The sequence below is a fragment of the Petromyzon marinus genome (genome assembly GCF_048934315.1).
Source record: "Petromyzon marinus isolate PM22_M1 ecotype Great Lakes invasive population chromosome 84 unlocalized genomic scaffold, UKy_Petmar_22M1.pri1.0 chr84_unloc.1, whole genome shotgun sequence".
Lineage (NCBI taxonomy): Eukaryota > Metazoa > Chordata > Hyperoartia > Petromyzontiformes > Petromyzontidae > Petromyzon > Petromyzon marinus.
In genome coordinates, this window is record NW_027422638.1 from 305,001 (window position 1) to 322,258 (window position 17,258).

The window sequence follows — 17,258 nt, forward strand, 5'->3', positions numbered from 1 at the left end:
GGTTCAGTGTTAATCACTGAGGCTCACAGAGCCAGACTAAGGCTCCCATAGGGTTCAGTGTTAATCACTGAGACTCACAGAGCCAGACTAAGGCTCCCATAGGGTTCAGTGTTAATCACTGAGACTCACAGAGCCAGACTAAGGCTCCCACAGGGTTCAGTGTTAATCACTGAAACTCACAGAGCCAGACTAAGGCTCTCTCACTTAGGGTTCAGTGTTAATCACTGAGGCTCACAGAGCCAGACTGAGGCTCCCACAGGGCTTAGTGTTAATCACTGAGGCTCCCACAGGGTTCAGTGTTAATCACTGAGACTCCCACATGGCTCAGTGTTAATCACTGAGGCTCCCACAGGGTTCAGTGTTAATCACTGAGGCTCCCACAGGGTTCAGTGTTAATCACTGAGGCTCCCACAGGGTTCAGTGTTAATCACTGAGACTCCCACAGGGTTCAGTGTTAATCACTGAGACTCCCACAGGGTTCATTGTTAATCACTGAGACTCCCACAGGGTTCAGTGTTAATCACTGAGACTCCCACAGGGTTCAGTGTTAATCACTGAGACTTCCACAGGGTTAAGTGTTAATCTCTGAGACTCCCACAGGGTTCAGTGTTAATCTCTGAGACTCCCACAGGGTTCAGTGTTAATCACTGAGACTCCCACAGGGTTCAGTGTTAATCACTGAGACTCCCATAGGGTTCAGTGTTAATCACTGAGGCTCCCACAGCGTTCAGTGTTAATCACTGAGACTCCCACAGGGTTCAGTGTTAGCCACTGAGACTCCCACAGGGTTCAGTGTTAATCACTGAGACTCCCACAGGGTTCAGTGTTAATCACTGAGACTCCCACAGGGTTCAGTGTTAATCACTGAGACTCCCACAGCGTTCAGTGTTAATCACTGAGACTCCCACAGGGTTCAGTGTTAATCACTGAGACTCCCACAGGGTTCAGTGTTAATCACTGAGACTCCCATAGGGTTCAGTGTTAATCACTGAGGCTCCCACAGGGTTCAGTGTTAATCCCTGAGACTCCCACAGGGTTCAGTGTTAATCACTGAGACTCCCACAGGGTTCAGTGTTAATCACTAAGGCTCACAGAGCCACACTAAGGCTCCCTCACGTAGGGTTCAGTGTTAATCACTGAGGCTCACAGAGCCAGACTAAGGCTCCCACAGGGTTCAGTGTTAATCACTGAGACTCACAGAGCCAGACTAAGGCTCCCACAGGGTTCAGTGTTAATCACTGAGGCTCACAGAGCCAGACTAAGGCTCCCACTGGGTTCAGTGTTAATCACTGAGACTCACAGAGCCAGACTAAGGCTCCCACAGGGCTCAGTGTTAATCACGACGTTCCGCCTCCCTCGAGGGACATCAGCGTTCAGAGTCAAAAGTCTGTTTCTGTGTGTGTGTGTGCGTGGTTTTACTCATTATTTAACCCACTTTTTGGCATCGGCGCGCGTGCAGATCAATGGGAAATGCAATGTCAGGCAATCGTTGGCCAATTTTAACTCGGTGCAAAATGTATAGATGCACAGACACACACACGCTCACAGACAAGTTGTGCAAGCCGTTACAATCAATAGAAGTGTTATCTCTCTCTCTCTGGCCATCCCCACTCCCTTCTTGTTAGACAACAGCGGAGAAGGCTTTGAACTCAACAAAAACGCGGGGACACACCACACACACACCACACACACACCACACACACACACTATACACACCACACACACACCACACACACACACCACACACCACACACACACCACACACACCACACACACCACACACACACACCACATACACACCACACACACACACACCACACACACACCACATACACACCACACACACCACACACACCACACACACACACCACACACACCACACACACACACCACACACCACACACACCACACACCACACACACACCACACACACCACACACACACCACACACACCATACACACCACACACACCACACACACACCACACACACCACACACACACACCACACACACCACACACACACCACACACACACACCACACACACCACACACACCACACACACCACACACACACACCACACACACCATACACACCACACACACACCACACACACACACCACACACACCACACACACCACACACACACCACACACCACACACACCACACACACCACACACACACACACCACACACACCACACACACCACACACACCACACACACACACCACACACACCACACACACACCACACACACACCACACACACACCACACACAACACACACCACACACACCACACACACACCACACACACACCACACACACACCACACACACACCACACACACACCACACACCACACACACCACACACACCACACACACCACACACACACACACCACACACACACCACACACACACCACACACACACCACACACACACCACACACACACACCACACACACACACCACACACCACACACACCACACACACCACACACACACACACCACACACACCACACACACCACCCACACACCACACACACCACACACACACACCACACACCACACACACCACACACACCACACACACACCACACACACACCACACACACACCACACACACCACACACACACAAACCACACACACACACCACACACCACACACACACACCACACACACACCACACACACACCACACACACCACACACACCACACACACACACCACACACACCACACACACACCACACACACCACACACACCACACACACCACACACACACACCACACACACCACACACACCACACACACCACACACACCACACACACACACCACACACACCACCACACTACACACCACCACACACCACACTACACACCACACACACCACACACACCACACACACCACACAAACCACACACACACACCACACACCACACACACACCACACACACACACACCACACACACCACACACACATCACACACACCACACACACCACACACACACATCACACACACCACACACACCACACCACACACACACCACACACACCACACACACACATCACACACCACACATCACACACACCACACAACACACACACCACACACACACCACACACACCACACACACACCACACACACACATCACACACACACACCACACACACACCACACACACACACCACACACACCACACACTACACACACACCACACACACACACACCACACACACCACACACACACACACCACACATACACCACACACCACACACACCACACACACACCACACACACACCACACACACCACAAAGCCGCTAATGAGTTTATGATTGGTGACCGCCCGCTAATGCGTGCGCATGTGGGTGGGAGGGTGAGTGGGTGGGTGAGTGAGTGGCTGAGTGAGTGAGTGGCTGAGTGAGTGAGTGGCTGAGTGAGTGAGTGAGTGGCTGAGTGAGTGAGTGGTTGAGTGAGTGAGTGAGTGGTTGAGTGAGTGGGTGAGTGAGTGGCTGAGTGAATGAGTGGCTGAGTGAGTGAGTGAGTGGTTGAGTGAGTGGGTGAGTGAGTGGCTGAGTGAATGAGTGGCTGAGTGAATGAGTGGCTGAGTGAGTGAGTGGCTGAGTAGTTGAGTGAGTGGCTGAGTGAGTGAGTGGCTGAGTGAGTGGCTGAGTGAGTGGCTGAGTGAGTGAGTGAATGAGTGGCTGAGTGAGTGAGTGGTTGAGTGAGTGGGTGAGTGAGTGGCTGAGTGAGTGAGTGGCTGAGTAGTTGAGTGAGTGGCTGAATGAGTGAGTGGCTGAGTGAATGAGTGGTTGAGCGAGTGAGTGAGTGGCTGAGTGAGTGAGTGAGTGGCTGAGTGAGTGAGTGAGTGGCTGAGTGAGTGAGTGGCTGAGTGAGTGTGTTGCTGAGTGAGTGAGTGGCTGAGTGAGTGGCTGAGTGAGTGAATGAGTGGCTGAGTGAGTGAGTGGTTGAGTGAGTGGGTGAGTGAGTGGCTGAGTGAATAAGTGGCTGAGTGAGTGAGTTGCTGAGTAGTTGAGTGAGTGGCTGAATGAGTGAGTGGCTGAGTGAATGAGTGGTTGAGCGAGTGAGTGAGTGGCTGAGTGAGTGAGTGAGTGGCTGAGTGAGTGAGTGAGTGGCTGAGTGAGTGAGTGAGTGGCTGAGTGAGTGAGTGGCTGAGTGAGTGAGTGACTGAGTGAGTGAGTGGCTGAGTGAGTGGCTGAGTGAGTGAGTGGCTGAGTGAGTGAGTGGCTGAGTGAGTGAATGAGTGGCTGAGTGAGTGAGTGAGTGGCTGAGTGAGTGAGTGGCTGAGTGAGTGAGTGAGTGGCTGAGTGAGTGAGTGGCTGAGTGAGTGAGTGACTGAGTGAGTGAGTGGCTGAGTGAGTGGCTGAGTGAGTGAGTGGCTGAGTGAGTGAGTGACTGAGTGAGTGAGTGGCTGAGTGAGTGGCTGAGTGAGTGAGTGGCTGAGTGAGTGAGTGGCTGAGTGAGTGAGTGTGTTGCTGAGTGAGTGAGTGGCTGAGTGAGTGAGTGGATGAGTGAGTGACTGTGTTGCTGAGTGAGTGTGTTGCTGAGTGAGTGGCTGAGTGAGTGGCTGAGTGAGTGAGTGGCTGTGTTGCTGAGTGAGTGAGTGGCTGAGTGAGTGAGTGAGCGCCTGTATGTGTGGGGAACGGTGGTGTAGTGGTTATCGCTACGTTCCGAGCCTGCCCCCACAGCCCTGCTAGAGGCTACCTGGGGCCACCTTTGTCTGTGTCTTTGTGTGCGTGGGGGGAGGTCATACCGGGTGAAGGTCAATAAACATTTCGTGCAGGTCAGCGCGGGGTTCCAACCCCGTCACAGCGTCTCTGAGACTCGCGTCTCCGTTGTAGAAGTGGGGATGGGAAATGAAGGCTGACGAGTCTGTGGGAGACGTGGAGACAGAGAGAGAGACAGGGAGACAGAGAGAGACAGACAGAGAGAGAGAGTGAGAGAGACAGGGAGACAGAGAGACAGACAGGGAGAGAGAGACAGAGAGACGGGGAGACAGAGAGGGAGAGAGACAGGGAGAGAGAGAGACAGACAGGGAGAGAGACAGGGAGAGAGACAGGGAGACAGAGAGAGAGACAGAGAGACGGGGAGACAGAGAGGGAGAGAGACAGGGAGAGAGAGAGAGACAGACAGGGAGAGAGACAGGGAGAGAGACAGGGAGACAGAGAGAGAGACAGAGAGACGGGGAGACAGAGAGGGAGAGAGACAGGGAGAGTGAGAGAAAGACAGGGAGAGAGACAGGGAGAGAGACAGGGAGACAGAGAGAGAGAGAGAGAGACAGAGAGACGGGGAGACAGAGAGGGAGAGAGACAGGGAGAGAGAGAGACAGACAGGGAGAGAGACAGGGAGAGAGACAGGGAGACAGAGAGACAGGGAGAAAGAGACAGAGAGAGACAGAGAGAGACAGGGAGACAGGGAGAGAGAGTGAGAGAGACAGGGAGACAGAGAGACAAAGAGACAGGGAGACAGAGAGAGTGAGACAGGGAGAGAGAGACAGGGAGAGAGACAGAGAGACAGAGAGACAGGGAGAAAGAGAGAGACAGGGAGACAGAGAGACAGACAGGGAGAGAGAGAGAGTGAGAGAGACAGAGAGACAGGGAGACAGAGAGACAGGGAGACAGAGAGACAGACAGGGAGACAGGGAGAGAGACAGAGAGAGACAGGGAGACAGAGAGAGAGTGAGAGAGACAGGGAGACAGAGAGACAGAGAGAAAGAGAGAGACAGAGAAAGAGACAGGGAGATAGACATGGAGACAGAGGGAGTGAGACAGGGAGAGAGACAGAGAGACAAAGAGAGACAGAGAGAGTGAGAGAGACAGAGAGACGGAGAGACAGACAGGGAGAGAGACAGAGAGACAGGGAGAGAGACAGGGAGAGAGACAGGGAGAGAGACAGAGAGAGACAGACAGGGAGACAGACAGGGAGACAGAGAGAGAGAGACAGAGAGGGAGACAGACAGGGAGACAGACAGGGAGACAGAGAGAGAGTGAGAGAGACAGAGAGACAGAGAGACAGAGTGACAGACAGGGAGACAGAGAGAGACAGAGAGAGAGACAGGGAGAGAGACAGAGAGACAGAGAGTGAGAGAGACAGAGAGAAAGAGAGACAGGGAGAGAGACAGAGAGACAGAGAGACAGAGAGAGAGACAGGGAGAGGGACAGAGAGACAGAGAGTGAGAGAGACAGGGAGAGAGACAGAGAGAGAGACAGAGAGAGACAGAGAGAAAGAGAGACAGGGAGAGAGACAGAGAGACAGAGAGACAGGGAGAGAGACAGGGAGACAGACAGAGAGACAGAGAGAGTGAGACAGATACAGGGAGAGAGACACAGAGAGACACACTTAGACACAGAGGCACATAGAGACACACTTAGACACACAGACACACACGCAGAGAGACACACAGAGACACACACAGAGACACACAGACACACAGGGACACACACAGAGACACACAGAGAGACACACACAGAGACAGTGAGACACATATAGAGACACACTTAGACACACATAGACACATAGAGACACACACAGAGACACACTTAGACACACACAGATACACACAGACACACACTTAGACACACTTAGACACACACAGAGACACACTTAGACACACTTAGACACACAGAGACACACTTAGACACACTTAGACTCACACAGAGACACTTAGACACACAGAGACACACAGAGACACACTTAGACACACTTAGACTCACACAGAGACACTTAGACACACAGAGACACTTAGACACACACTTAGACACACACTTAGACACACACTTAGACACTTAGACACACACTTAGACACTTAGACAAACACTTAGACACACACTTAGACACACACTTAGACACACACTTAGACACTTAGACACACAATTAGACACACACTTAGACACTTAGACACACACTTAGACACTTAGACACACACTTAAACCCACACAGAGACACACAGAGACTCACAGACACACATAGACACACGTAGACCCACACAGAGACACTTAGACACACACTTAGACACACACTTAGACACACACTTAGACACTTAGACACTTGTACACACACCGTATCTACAGCGACTGACGTTGAGTACCCCCGAAGGCCCACAGGGACAGAACCCCGCTACATTTAGACACTTAGACACACACAGAGACACACACAGAGACACACACAGAGACACACACAGAGACACACACAGAGACACACAGAGACCTCACAGAGAGACACTTAGACACACAGAGACACACACAGAGACACTTAGACACTTAGACACACACTTAGACACACACAGAGACACACAGAGACACACAGAGATACACTTAGACACACAGAGACACACACAGAGACACTTAGACACTTAGACACACACTTAGACACACACAGAGACACACAGAGACACACAGAGACTCACAGACACACAGAGACACACTTAGACCCACACAGAGACACTTAGACACACACTTAGACACACACTTAGACACTTAGACACACACTTAGACACAAACTTAGACACTTGTAGACACTTAGACACACAGTTAGACACACTTAGACACACACTTAGACACACACTTAGACACTTAGACACACACTTAGACACTTAGACACACACTTAGACACACACTTAGACACACACTTAGACACTTAGACACACACTTAGACACACACTTAGACACACACTTAGACACTTAGACACTTAGACACACACTTATACACTTAGACACACACTTAGACACACACTTAGACACTTAGACACACACTTAGACACACACTTAGACACACACTTACACACTTAGACACACACTTAGACACACACTTAGACACACACTTAGACACTTAGACACTTAGACACACACTTAGACACACACTTAGACACACACTTAGACACACACACTTAGACACACACTTAGACACACACTTAGACACTTAGACACACACTTAGACACTTAGACACTTAGACACACACTTAGACACACACTTAGACACACACTTAGACACACACTTAGACACACACACTTAGACACACACTTAGACACTTAGACACTTAGACACACACTTAGACACACACTTAGACCCACACAGAGACACTTAGACACACACTTAGACACACACTTAGACACACACTTAGACACACACGTAGACACTTAGAGACACACTTAGACACTTAGACACTTAGACACACACTTAGACACACAATTAGACACTTAGACACACACTTAGACACACACAGAGACACACACTTAGACATTTAGACACACACTTAGACACTTGTACACACACTTAGACCCACACAGAGACACTTAGACACACACTTAGACACTTAGACACTTAGACACACACTTAGACACACACAGAGACACACACAGAGACACACACTTAGACACTTAGACACTTAGACACACACTTAGACACACACTTAGACACACACTTAGACACTTAGACACACACTTAGACACTTAGACACTTAGACACACACTTAGACACACACTTAAACACACACTTAGACACACACTTAGACACACACTTAGACACTTAGACACACACTTAGACACTTAGACACACACTTAGACACACACTTAGACACACACTTAGCCACACACTTAGACACACACTTAGACACACACTTAGACACACACTTAGACACACACACACACTTAGACACACACTTATACACACACTTAGACACACACTTAGGCACTTAGACACACACAATTAGACACACACTTAGACACTAAGACACACACTTAGACAGTTAGACACACACTTAGACACACACACTTAGACACTTGTACACACACCGTATCTACAGCGACTGACGTTGAGTACCCCCGATGGCCCACAGGGACAGAACCCCGCTACACTTAGACACACTTAGACACACACACTTAGACACTTAGACACACACTTAGACACTAAGACACACACTTAGACACTTGTACACACACTTAGACACACACTTAGACACACACTTAGACACACACTTAGACACACAATTAGACACTTAGACACACACAGTTAGACACACACTTAGACACTTGTACACACACTTAGACACTTAGACACTTAGACACTTGTACACACACTTAGACACTTAGACACTTAGACACTTGTACACACACTTAGACACACATACTTAGACACACACACTTAGACACACACTTAGACACACACTTAGACACTTAGACACACACAGTTAGACACACACTTAGACACTTGTACACACACTTAGACACTTAGACACTTAGACACTTGTACACACACTTAGACACTTAGACACTTAGACACACACTTAGACACACACTTAGACACTTAGACACACACTTAGACACTTAGACACTTGTACACACACTTAGACACACACTTAGACACTTGTACACACACACTTAGACACACACACTTGTACACACACTTAGACACTTAGACACACACACTTAGACACACACACTTGTACACACACTTAGACACTTAGACACACACTTAGACACTTAGACACACACTTAGACACACATTTAGACACACACTTAGACACACACACTTAGACACTTAGACACACACAGTTAGACACACACAGAGACACACACTTAGACACTAAGACACACACAGAGACACTTAGACACACACTTAGACACACACTTAGACACTTAGACACACACTTAGACACACACTTAGACACTTAGACACACACAGTTAGACACACACAGAGACACACACTTAGACACTAAGACACACACAGAGACACTTAGACACACACTTAGACACACACTTAGACACTTAGACACACACTTAGACACACACTTAGACACTTAGACACACACTTAGACACACACTTAGACACACACTTAGACACTTAGACACACACTTAGACACACACACTTAGACACTTAGACACACACAGGTAGACACACACAGAGACACACACTTAGACACTAAGACACACACAGAGACACTTAGACACACACTTAGACACACACTTAGACACACACTTAGACACACACTTAGACACACACTTAGACACTTAGACACACACTTAGACACACACTTAGACACACACTTTAGACACTTAGACACACACTTAGACACACACACTTAGACACTTAGACACACACAGTTAGACACACACAGAGACACACACTAAGACACTAAGACACACACAGAGACACTTAGACACACACTTAGACACACACTTAGACACTTAGACACACACTTAGACACACACTTAGACACTTAGACACACACTTAGACACACACACTTAGACACACACTTAGACAGTTAGACACACACACTTAGACACACACTTAGACACTTGTACACACACACTTAGACACACACTTAGACACTTGTACACACACACTTAGACATACACTTAGACAGTTAGACACACACTTAGACACACACTTAGACACTTAGACACTTGTACACACACACTTAGACACACACTTAGACACTTAGACACACACAGTTAGACACACACTTAGACACTAAGACACACACAGAGACACTTAGACACACACTTAGACACACACTTAGACACTTAGACACACACTTAGACACACACTTAGACACTTAGACACACACTTAGACACACACTTAGACACACACTTTAGACACTTAGACACACACTTAGACACACACACTTAGACACTTAGACACACACAGTTAGACACACACACAGACACACACTTAGACACTAAGACACACACAGAGACACTTAGACACACACTTAGACACACACTTAGACACTTAGACACACACTTAGACACACACTTAGACACTTAGACACACACTTAGACACACACTTAGACACACACTTAGACACACACTTAGACAGTTAGACACACACACTTAGACACACACTTAGACACTTGTACACACACACTTAGACACACACTTAGACACTTGTACACACACACTTAGACACACACTTAGACAGTTAGACACACACTTAGACACACACTTAGACACTTAGACACTTGTACACACACACTTAGACACACACTTAGACACTTAGACACACACAGTTAGACACACACTTAGACACTAAGACACACACAGAGACACTTAGACACACACTTAGACACACACTTAGACACTTAGACACACACTTAGACACACACTTAGACACTTAGACACACACTTAGACACACACTTAGACACACACTTTAGACACTTAGACACACACTTAGACACACACACTTAGACACTTAGACACACACAGTTAGACACACACAGAGACACACACTTAGACACTAAGACACACACAGAGACACTTAGACACACACTTAGACACACACTTAGACACTTAGACACACACTTAGACACACACTTAGACACTTAGACACACACTTAGACACACACTTAGACACACACTTAGACACACACTTAGACAGTTAGACACACACACTTAGACACACACTTAGACACTTGTACACACACACTTAGACACACACTTAGACACTTGTACACACACACTTAGACATACACTTAGACAGTTAGACACACACTTAGACACACACTTAGACACTTAGACACTTGTACACACACACTTAGACACACACTTAGACACTTAGACACACACAGTTAGACACACACTTAGACACTAAGACACACACAGAGACACTTAGACACACACACTTAGACACACACTTAGACACTTAGACACACACTTAGACACACACTTAGACACTTAGACACACACTTAGACACACACTTAGACACACACTTTAGACACTTAGACACACACTTAGACACACACACTTAGACACTTAGACACACACAGTTAGACACACACAGAGACACACACTTAGACACTAAGACACACACAGAGACACTTAGACACATACTTAGACACACACTTAGACACTTAGACACACACTTAGACACACACTTAGACACTTAGACACACACTTAGACACACACTTAGACACACACTTAGACACACACTTAGACAGTTAGACACACACACACTTAGACACACACTTAGACACTTGTACACACACACTTAGACACACACTTAGACACTTGTACACACACACTTAGACACACACTTAGACAGTTAGACACACACTTAGACACACACTTAGACACTTAGACACTTGTACACACACACTTAGACACACACTTAGACACTTAGACACACACAGTTAGACACACACTTAGACACTAAGACACACACAGAGACACTTAGACACACACTTAGACACACACTTAGACACTTAGACACACACTTAGACACACACTTAGACACTTAGACACACACTTAGACACACACTTAGACACACACTTTAGACACTTAGACACACACTTAGACACACACACTTAGACACTTAGACACACACAGTTAGACACACACAGAGACACACACTTAGACACTAAGACACACACAGAGACACTTAGACACACACTTAGACACACACTTAGACACTTAGACACACACTTAGACACACACTTAGACACTTAGACACACACTTAGACACACACTTAGACACACACTTAGACAGTTAGACACACACACTTAGACACACACTTAGACACTTGTACACACACACTTAGACACACACTTAGACACTTGTACACACACTTAGACACACACAGAGACACACACTTAGACACACACTTAGACACACACTTAGACACTTAGACACACACTTAGACACACACAGAGACACACACTTAGACACACACTTAGACACACACTTAGACACTTAGACACTTGTACACACACTTAGACACACACAGAGACACACACAGAGACACACACTTAGACACTTAGACACACACTTAGACACACACTTAGACACTTAGACACACACTTAGACACTTGTACACACACACTTAGACACTTAGACACTTAGACACACACAGTTAGACACACACTTAGACACTTAGACACACACTTAGACACACACTTAGACACACACTTAGACACACACTTAGACAGTTAGACACACACACTTAGACACACACTTAGACACTTGTACACACACACTTAGACACACACTTAGACACTTGTACACACACTTAGACACACACAGAGACACACACTTAGACACACACTTAGACACACACTTAGACACACACTTAGACACTTAGACACACACTTAGACACACACAGAGACACACACTTAGACACACACTTAGACACACATTTAGACACTTAGACACTTGTACACACACTTAGACACACACAGAGACACACACAGAGACACACACTTAGACACTTAGACACACACTTAGACACACACTTAGACACACACTTAGACACTTAGACACACACTTAGACACTTGTACACACACACTTAGACACTTAGACACTTAGACACACACAGTTAGACACACACTTAGACACTTAGACACACACTTAGACACACACTTAGACACACACTTAGACACATACTTAGACAGTTAGACACACACACAATTAGACACACACTTAGACACTTGTACACACACACTTAGACACACACTTAGACACTTGTACACACACTTAGACACACACAGAGACACACACTTAGACACACACTTAGACACACACTTAGACACACACTTAGACAGTTAGACACACACACTTAGACACACACTTAGACACTTGTACACACACACTTAGACACACACTTAGACACTTGTACACACACTTAGACACACACAGAGACACACACTTAGACACACACTTAGACACACACTTAGACACACACTTAGACACTTAGACACACACTTAGACACACACAGAGACACACACTTAGACACACACTTAGACACACACTTAGACACTTAGACACTTGTACACACACTTAGACACACACAGAGACACACACAGAGACACACACTTAGACACTTAGACACACACTTAGACACACACTTAGACACACACTTAGACACTTAGACACACACTTAGACACTTGTACACACACACTTAGACACTTAGACACTTAGACACACACAGTTAGACACACACCGTATCTACAGCGACTGACGTTGAGTACGCCCGATGGGCCACAGGGACAGAACCCCGCTACACTTAGACACACTTAGACACTTAGACACACACTTAGACACTTAGACACACACTTAGACTCACACTTAGACATTTAGACTCACACTTAAACACTTGTACACACACTTAGACACTAAGACACACACTTAGACAGTTAGACACACACTTAGACACACACACTTAGACACTTGTACACACACCGTATCTACAGCGACTGACGTTGAGTACGCCCGATGGGCCACAGGGACAGAACCCCGCTACACTTAGACACACTTAGACACACACTTAGACACTTAGACACACACTTAGACACTTAGACACACACTTAGACACTTAGACACACACTTAGACTCACACTTAGACATTTAGACTCACACTTAAACACTTGTACACACACTTAGACACTTAGACACACACTTAGACACACACTTAGACTCACACTTAGACACACACACTTAGACACTTAGACACACACTTAGACACTTAGACACTTAGACACACACTTAGACACACACAGTTAGACACACACCGTATCTACAGCGACTGACGTTGAGTACGCCCGATGGGCCACAGGGACAGAACCCGGCGTTGCCCACGTGATCAGTGGAGTTGGCAAAGAGCCAGGCAGGCGCACACAGAGACACACACTTAGACACACACTTAGACACACACTTAGACACACACTTAGACACTTAGACACACACTTAGACACACACAGAGACACACAGAGACTCACAGACACACAGAGACACACGTAGACCCACACAGAGACACTTAGACACACACTTAGACACACACTTAGACACTTAGACACACACACTTAGACACTTGTACACACACCGTATCTACAGCGACTGACGTTGAGTACGCCCGATGGGCCACAGGGACAGAATCCGGCGTTGCCCACGTGATCAGTAGAGTTGGCAAAGAGCCAGGCAGGCGCCATGAAGCGGACCACCGGGATCCCGAGACTCCAGCCCCTGTGCACCGGGTCCATCTGCAGGGACCTGGAGGGAGAGAGGAAGGGGTAGATAGGGGGTAGAGAGGGGGTAGGGAGAGAGAGAGGGGGGGGTAGAGAGAGGGTAGAGAGGGGGTAGAGAGAGAGGGTGGGGGTAGAGAGGGGGGTAGAGAGGGGGTAGAGAGGGGGTAGAGAGAGAGGGGGGGTAGAGAGGGGTAGAGAGAGAGAGAGAGGGTGGGGGTAGAGAGGGGGTAGAGAGGGGGTAGAGAGGGGTAGAGAGAGAGGGGGTAGAGAGAGAGGGGGTAGAGAGGGGGTAGAGAGAGAGGGGGTAGAGAGGGGTTAGAGAGGGTAGAGAGGGGGTAGAGAGAGAGGGGGTAGAGAGGGGTTACAGAGGGTAGAGAGGGGGTAGAGAGAGAGAGAGGGGGTAGAGAGGGGGTAGAGAGGGGGTAGAGAGGGGGTAGGGATGGGGGGGGGAGGGGTAGAGAGGGAGAGGAGGGGTAGAGAGAGAGGGGGGTAGAGAGGGGGGTAGAGAGAGAGGGGGTAGAGAGAGAGGGGGGTAGAGAGAGAGGGGGGTAGAGAGAGAGAGAGGGGTAGAGAAAGAGGGGGTAGAGAGAGAGGGGGGTAGAGAGAGAGAGAGGGGGTAGAGAGAGAGAGGGGGTAGAGAGAGAGGGGGTAGAGAGAGAGGGGGGTAGAGAGAGGGGGGTAGAGAGAGAGGGGGTAGAGAGAGAGGGGGTAGAGAGAGAGGGGGTAGAGAGAGAGGGGGTAGAGAAGGGGTAGAGAGAGAGGGGTAGAGAGGGGGTAGAGAGAGAGGGGGTAGAGAGGGGGGTAGAGAGAGAGGGGGTAGAGAGGGAGGGGGTAGAGAGGGGGTAGAGAAAGAGGGGGTAGAGAGAGAGGGGGTTGAGAGAGAGCGGGTAGAGAGAGAGGGGGTAGAGAGAGGGGGTACAGAGAGAGGGGGTAGAGAGAGGGGGTAGAGAGAGAGGGGGTAGAGAGAGAGAGGGGGGTAGAGAGGGGGTAGAGAGAGGGGGTAGAGAGGGGGTAGAGAGAGGGGTAGATAGAGGGTAGAGAGAGAGGGGGTAGAGAGAGAGGGGGTAGAGAGGGGGTAGAGAAGGGGGTAGAGAGAGGGGGTAGAGAGGGGGTAGAGAGAGAGGGGGTAGAGAGAGAGGGGGGGTAGCGAGGGGGTAGAGAGAGGGGGGCAGAGAGAGGGGGTAGAGAGAGAGGGGGTAGAGAGAGAGGGGGGTAGAGAGAGGGGGGTTAGAGAGGGGGTAGAGAGAGAGGGGGTAGAGAGAGAGGGGGGTAGAGAGAGAGGGGGGTAGAGAGAGAGAGAGGGGTAGAGAAAGAGGGGGTAGAGAGAGAGGGGGGTAGAGAGAGAGAGAGGGGGTAGAGAGAGAGAGGGGGTAGAGAGAGAGGGGGTAGAGAGAGAGGGGGGTAGAGAGAGGGGGGTAGAGAGAGAGGGGGTAGAGAGAGAGGGGGTAGAGAGAGAGGGGGTAGAGAGAGAGGGGGTAGAGAAGGGGTGGAGAGAGAGGGGTAGAGAGGGGGTAGAGAGAGAGGGGGTAGAGAGGGGGTAGAGAGAGAGGGGGTAGAGAGGGAGGGGGTAGAGAGGGGGTAGAGAAAGAGGGGGTAGAGAGAGAGGGGGTTGAGAGAGAGCGGGTAGAGAGAGAGGGGGTAGAGAGAGGGGGTACAGAGAGAGGGGGTAGAGAGAGAGGGGGTAGAGAGAGAGAGGGGGGTAGAGAGGGGGTAGAGAGAGGGGGTAGAGAGGGGGTAGAGAGAGGGATAGAGAGGGGGTAGAGAGAGAGGGGGGTAGAGAGAGAGGGGGTAGAGAGGGGGTAGAGAAGGGGGTAGAGAGAGGGGGTAGAGAGGGGGTAGAGAGAGAGGGGGTAGAGAGAGAGGGGGGTAGAGAGGGGGTAGAGAGAGGGGGGCAGAGAGAGGGGGTAGAGAGAGAGGGGGTAGAGAGAGAGGGGGTAGAGAGAGAGGGGGTAGAGAGAGGGGGTAGAGAGGGGGTAGAGAGAGAGGGGGTAGAGAGAGAGGAGGTAGAGAGAGAGGGGGTAGAGAGAGAGAGGGGGTAGAGAGAGAGGAGGTAGAGAGGGGTAGCGAGAGAGGGGGGTAGAGAGAGAGGGGGGTAGAGAGAGAGAGAGGGGGATAGAGAGAGGGGGTAGAGAGGGGGTAGGAGAGAGGGGGTAGAGAGAGAGGGGGGTAGAGAGAGAGGGGGTAGAGAGAGAGGGGTAGAGAGAGAGAGAGGGGGTAGAGAGAGAGGGGGTAGAGAGAGATGGGGTAGAGAGAGAGGAGGTAGAGAG

At 49.0% G+C, this 17,258-nt stretch overlaps 1 protein-coding gene across 2 annotated transcripts in view; it reads right to left on the reverse strand.

Annotated features, from left to right (window-relative positions):
* LOC116937555 (scavenger receptor class B member 1-like) overlaps nt 1-17,258 on the reverse strand; it is a 114,671-nt gene that overhangs the window by 26,956 nt on the left and 70,457 nt on the right. For both annotated transcript variants that reach the window (XM_076059016.1, XM_076059017.1), the window contains exons 8-9: nt 14,850-15,016; nt 4,781-4,899 (exon numbers count right to left, since the gene is read on the reverse strand). In XM_076059016.1, coding sequence (XP_075915131.1) covers nt 4,781-4,899; nt 14,850-15,016 — 286 coding nt within the window. The remainder of the gene's footprint in view (nt 1-4,780; nt 4,900-14,849; nt 15,017-17,258) is intronic.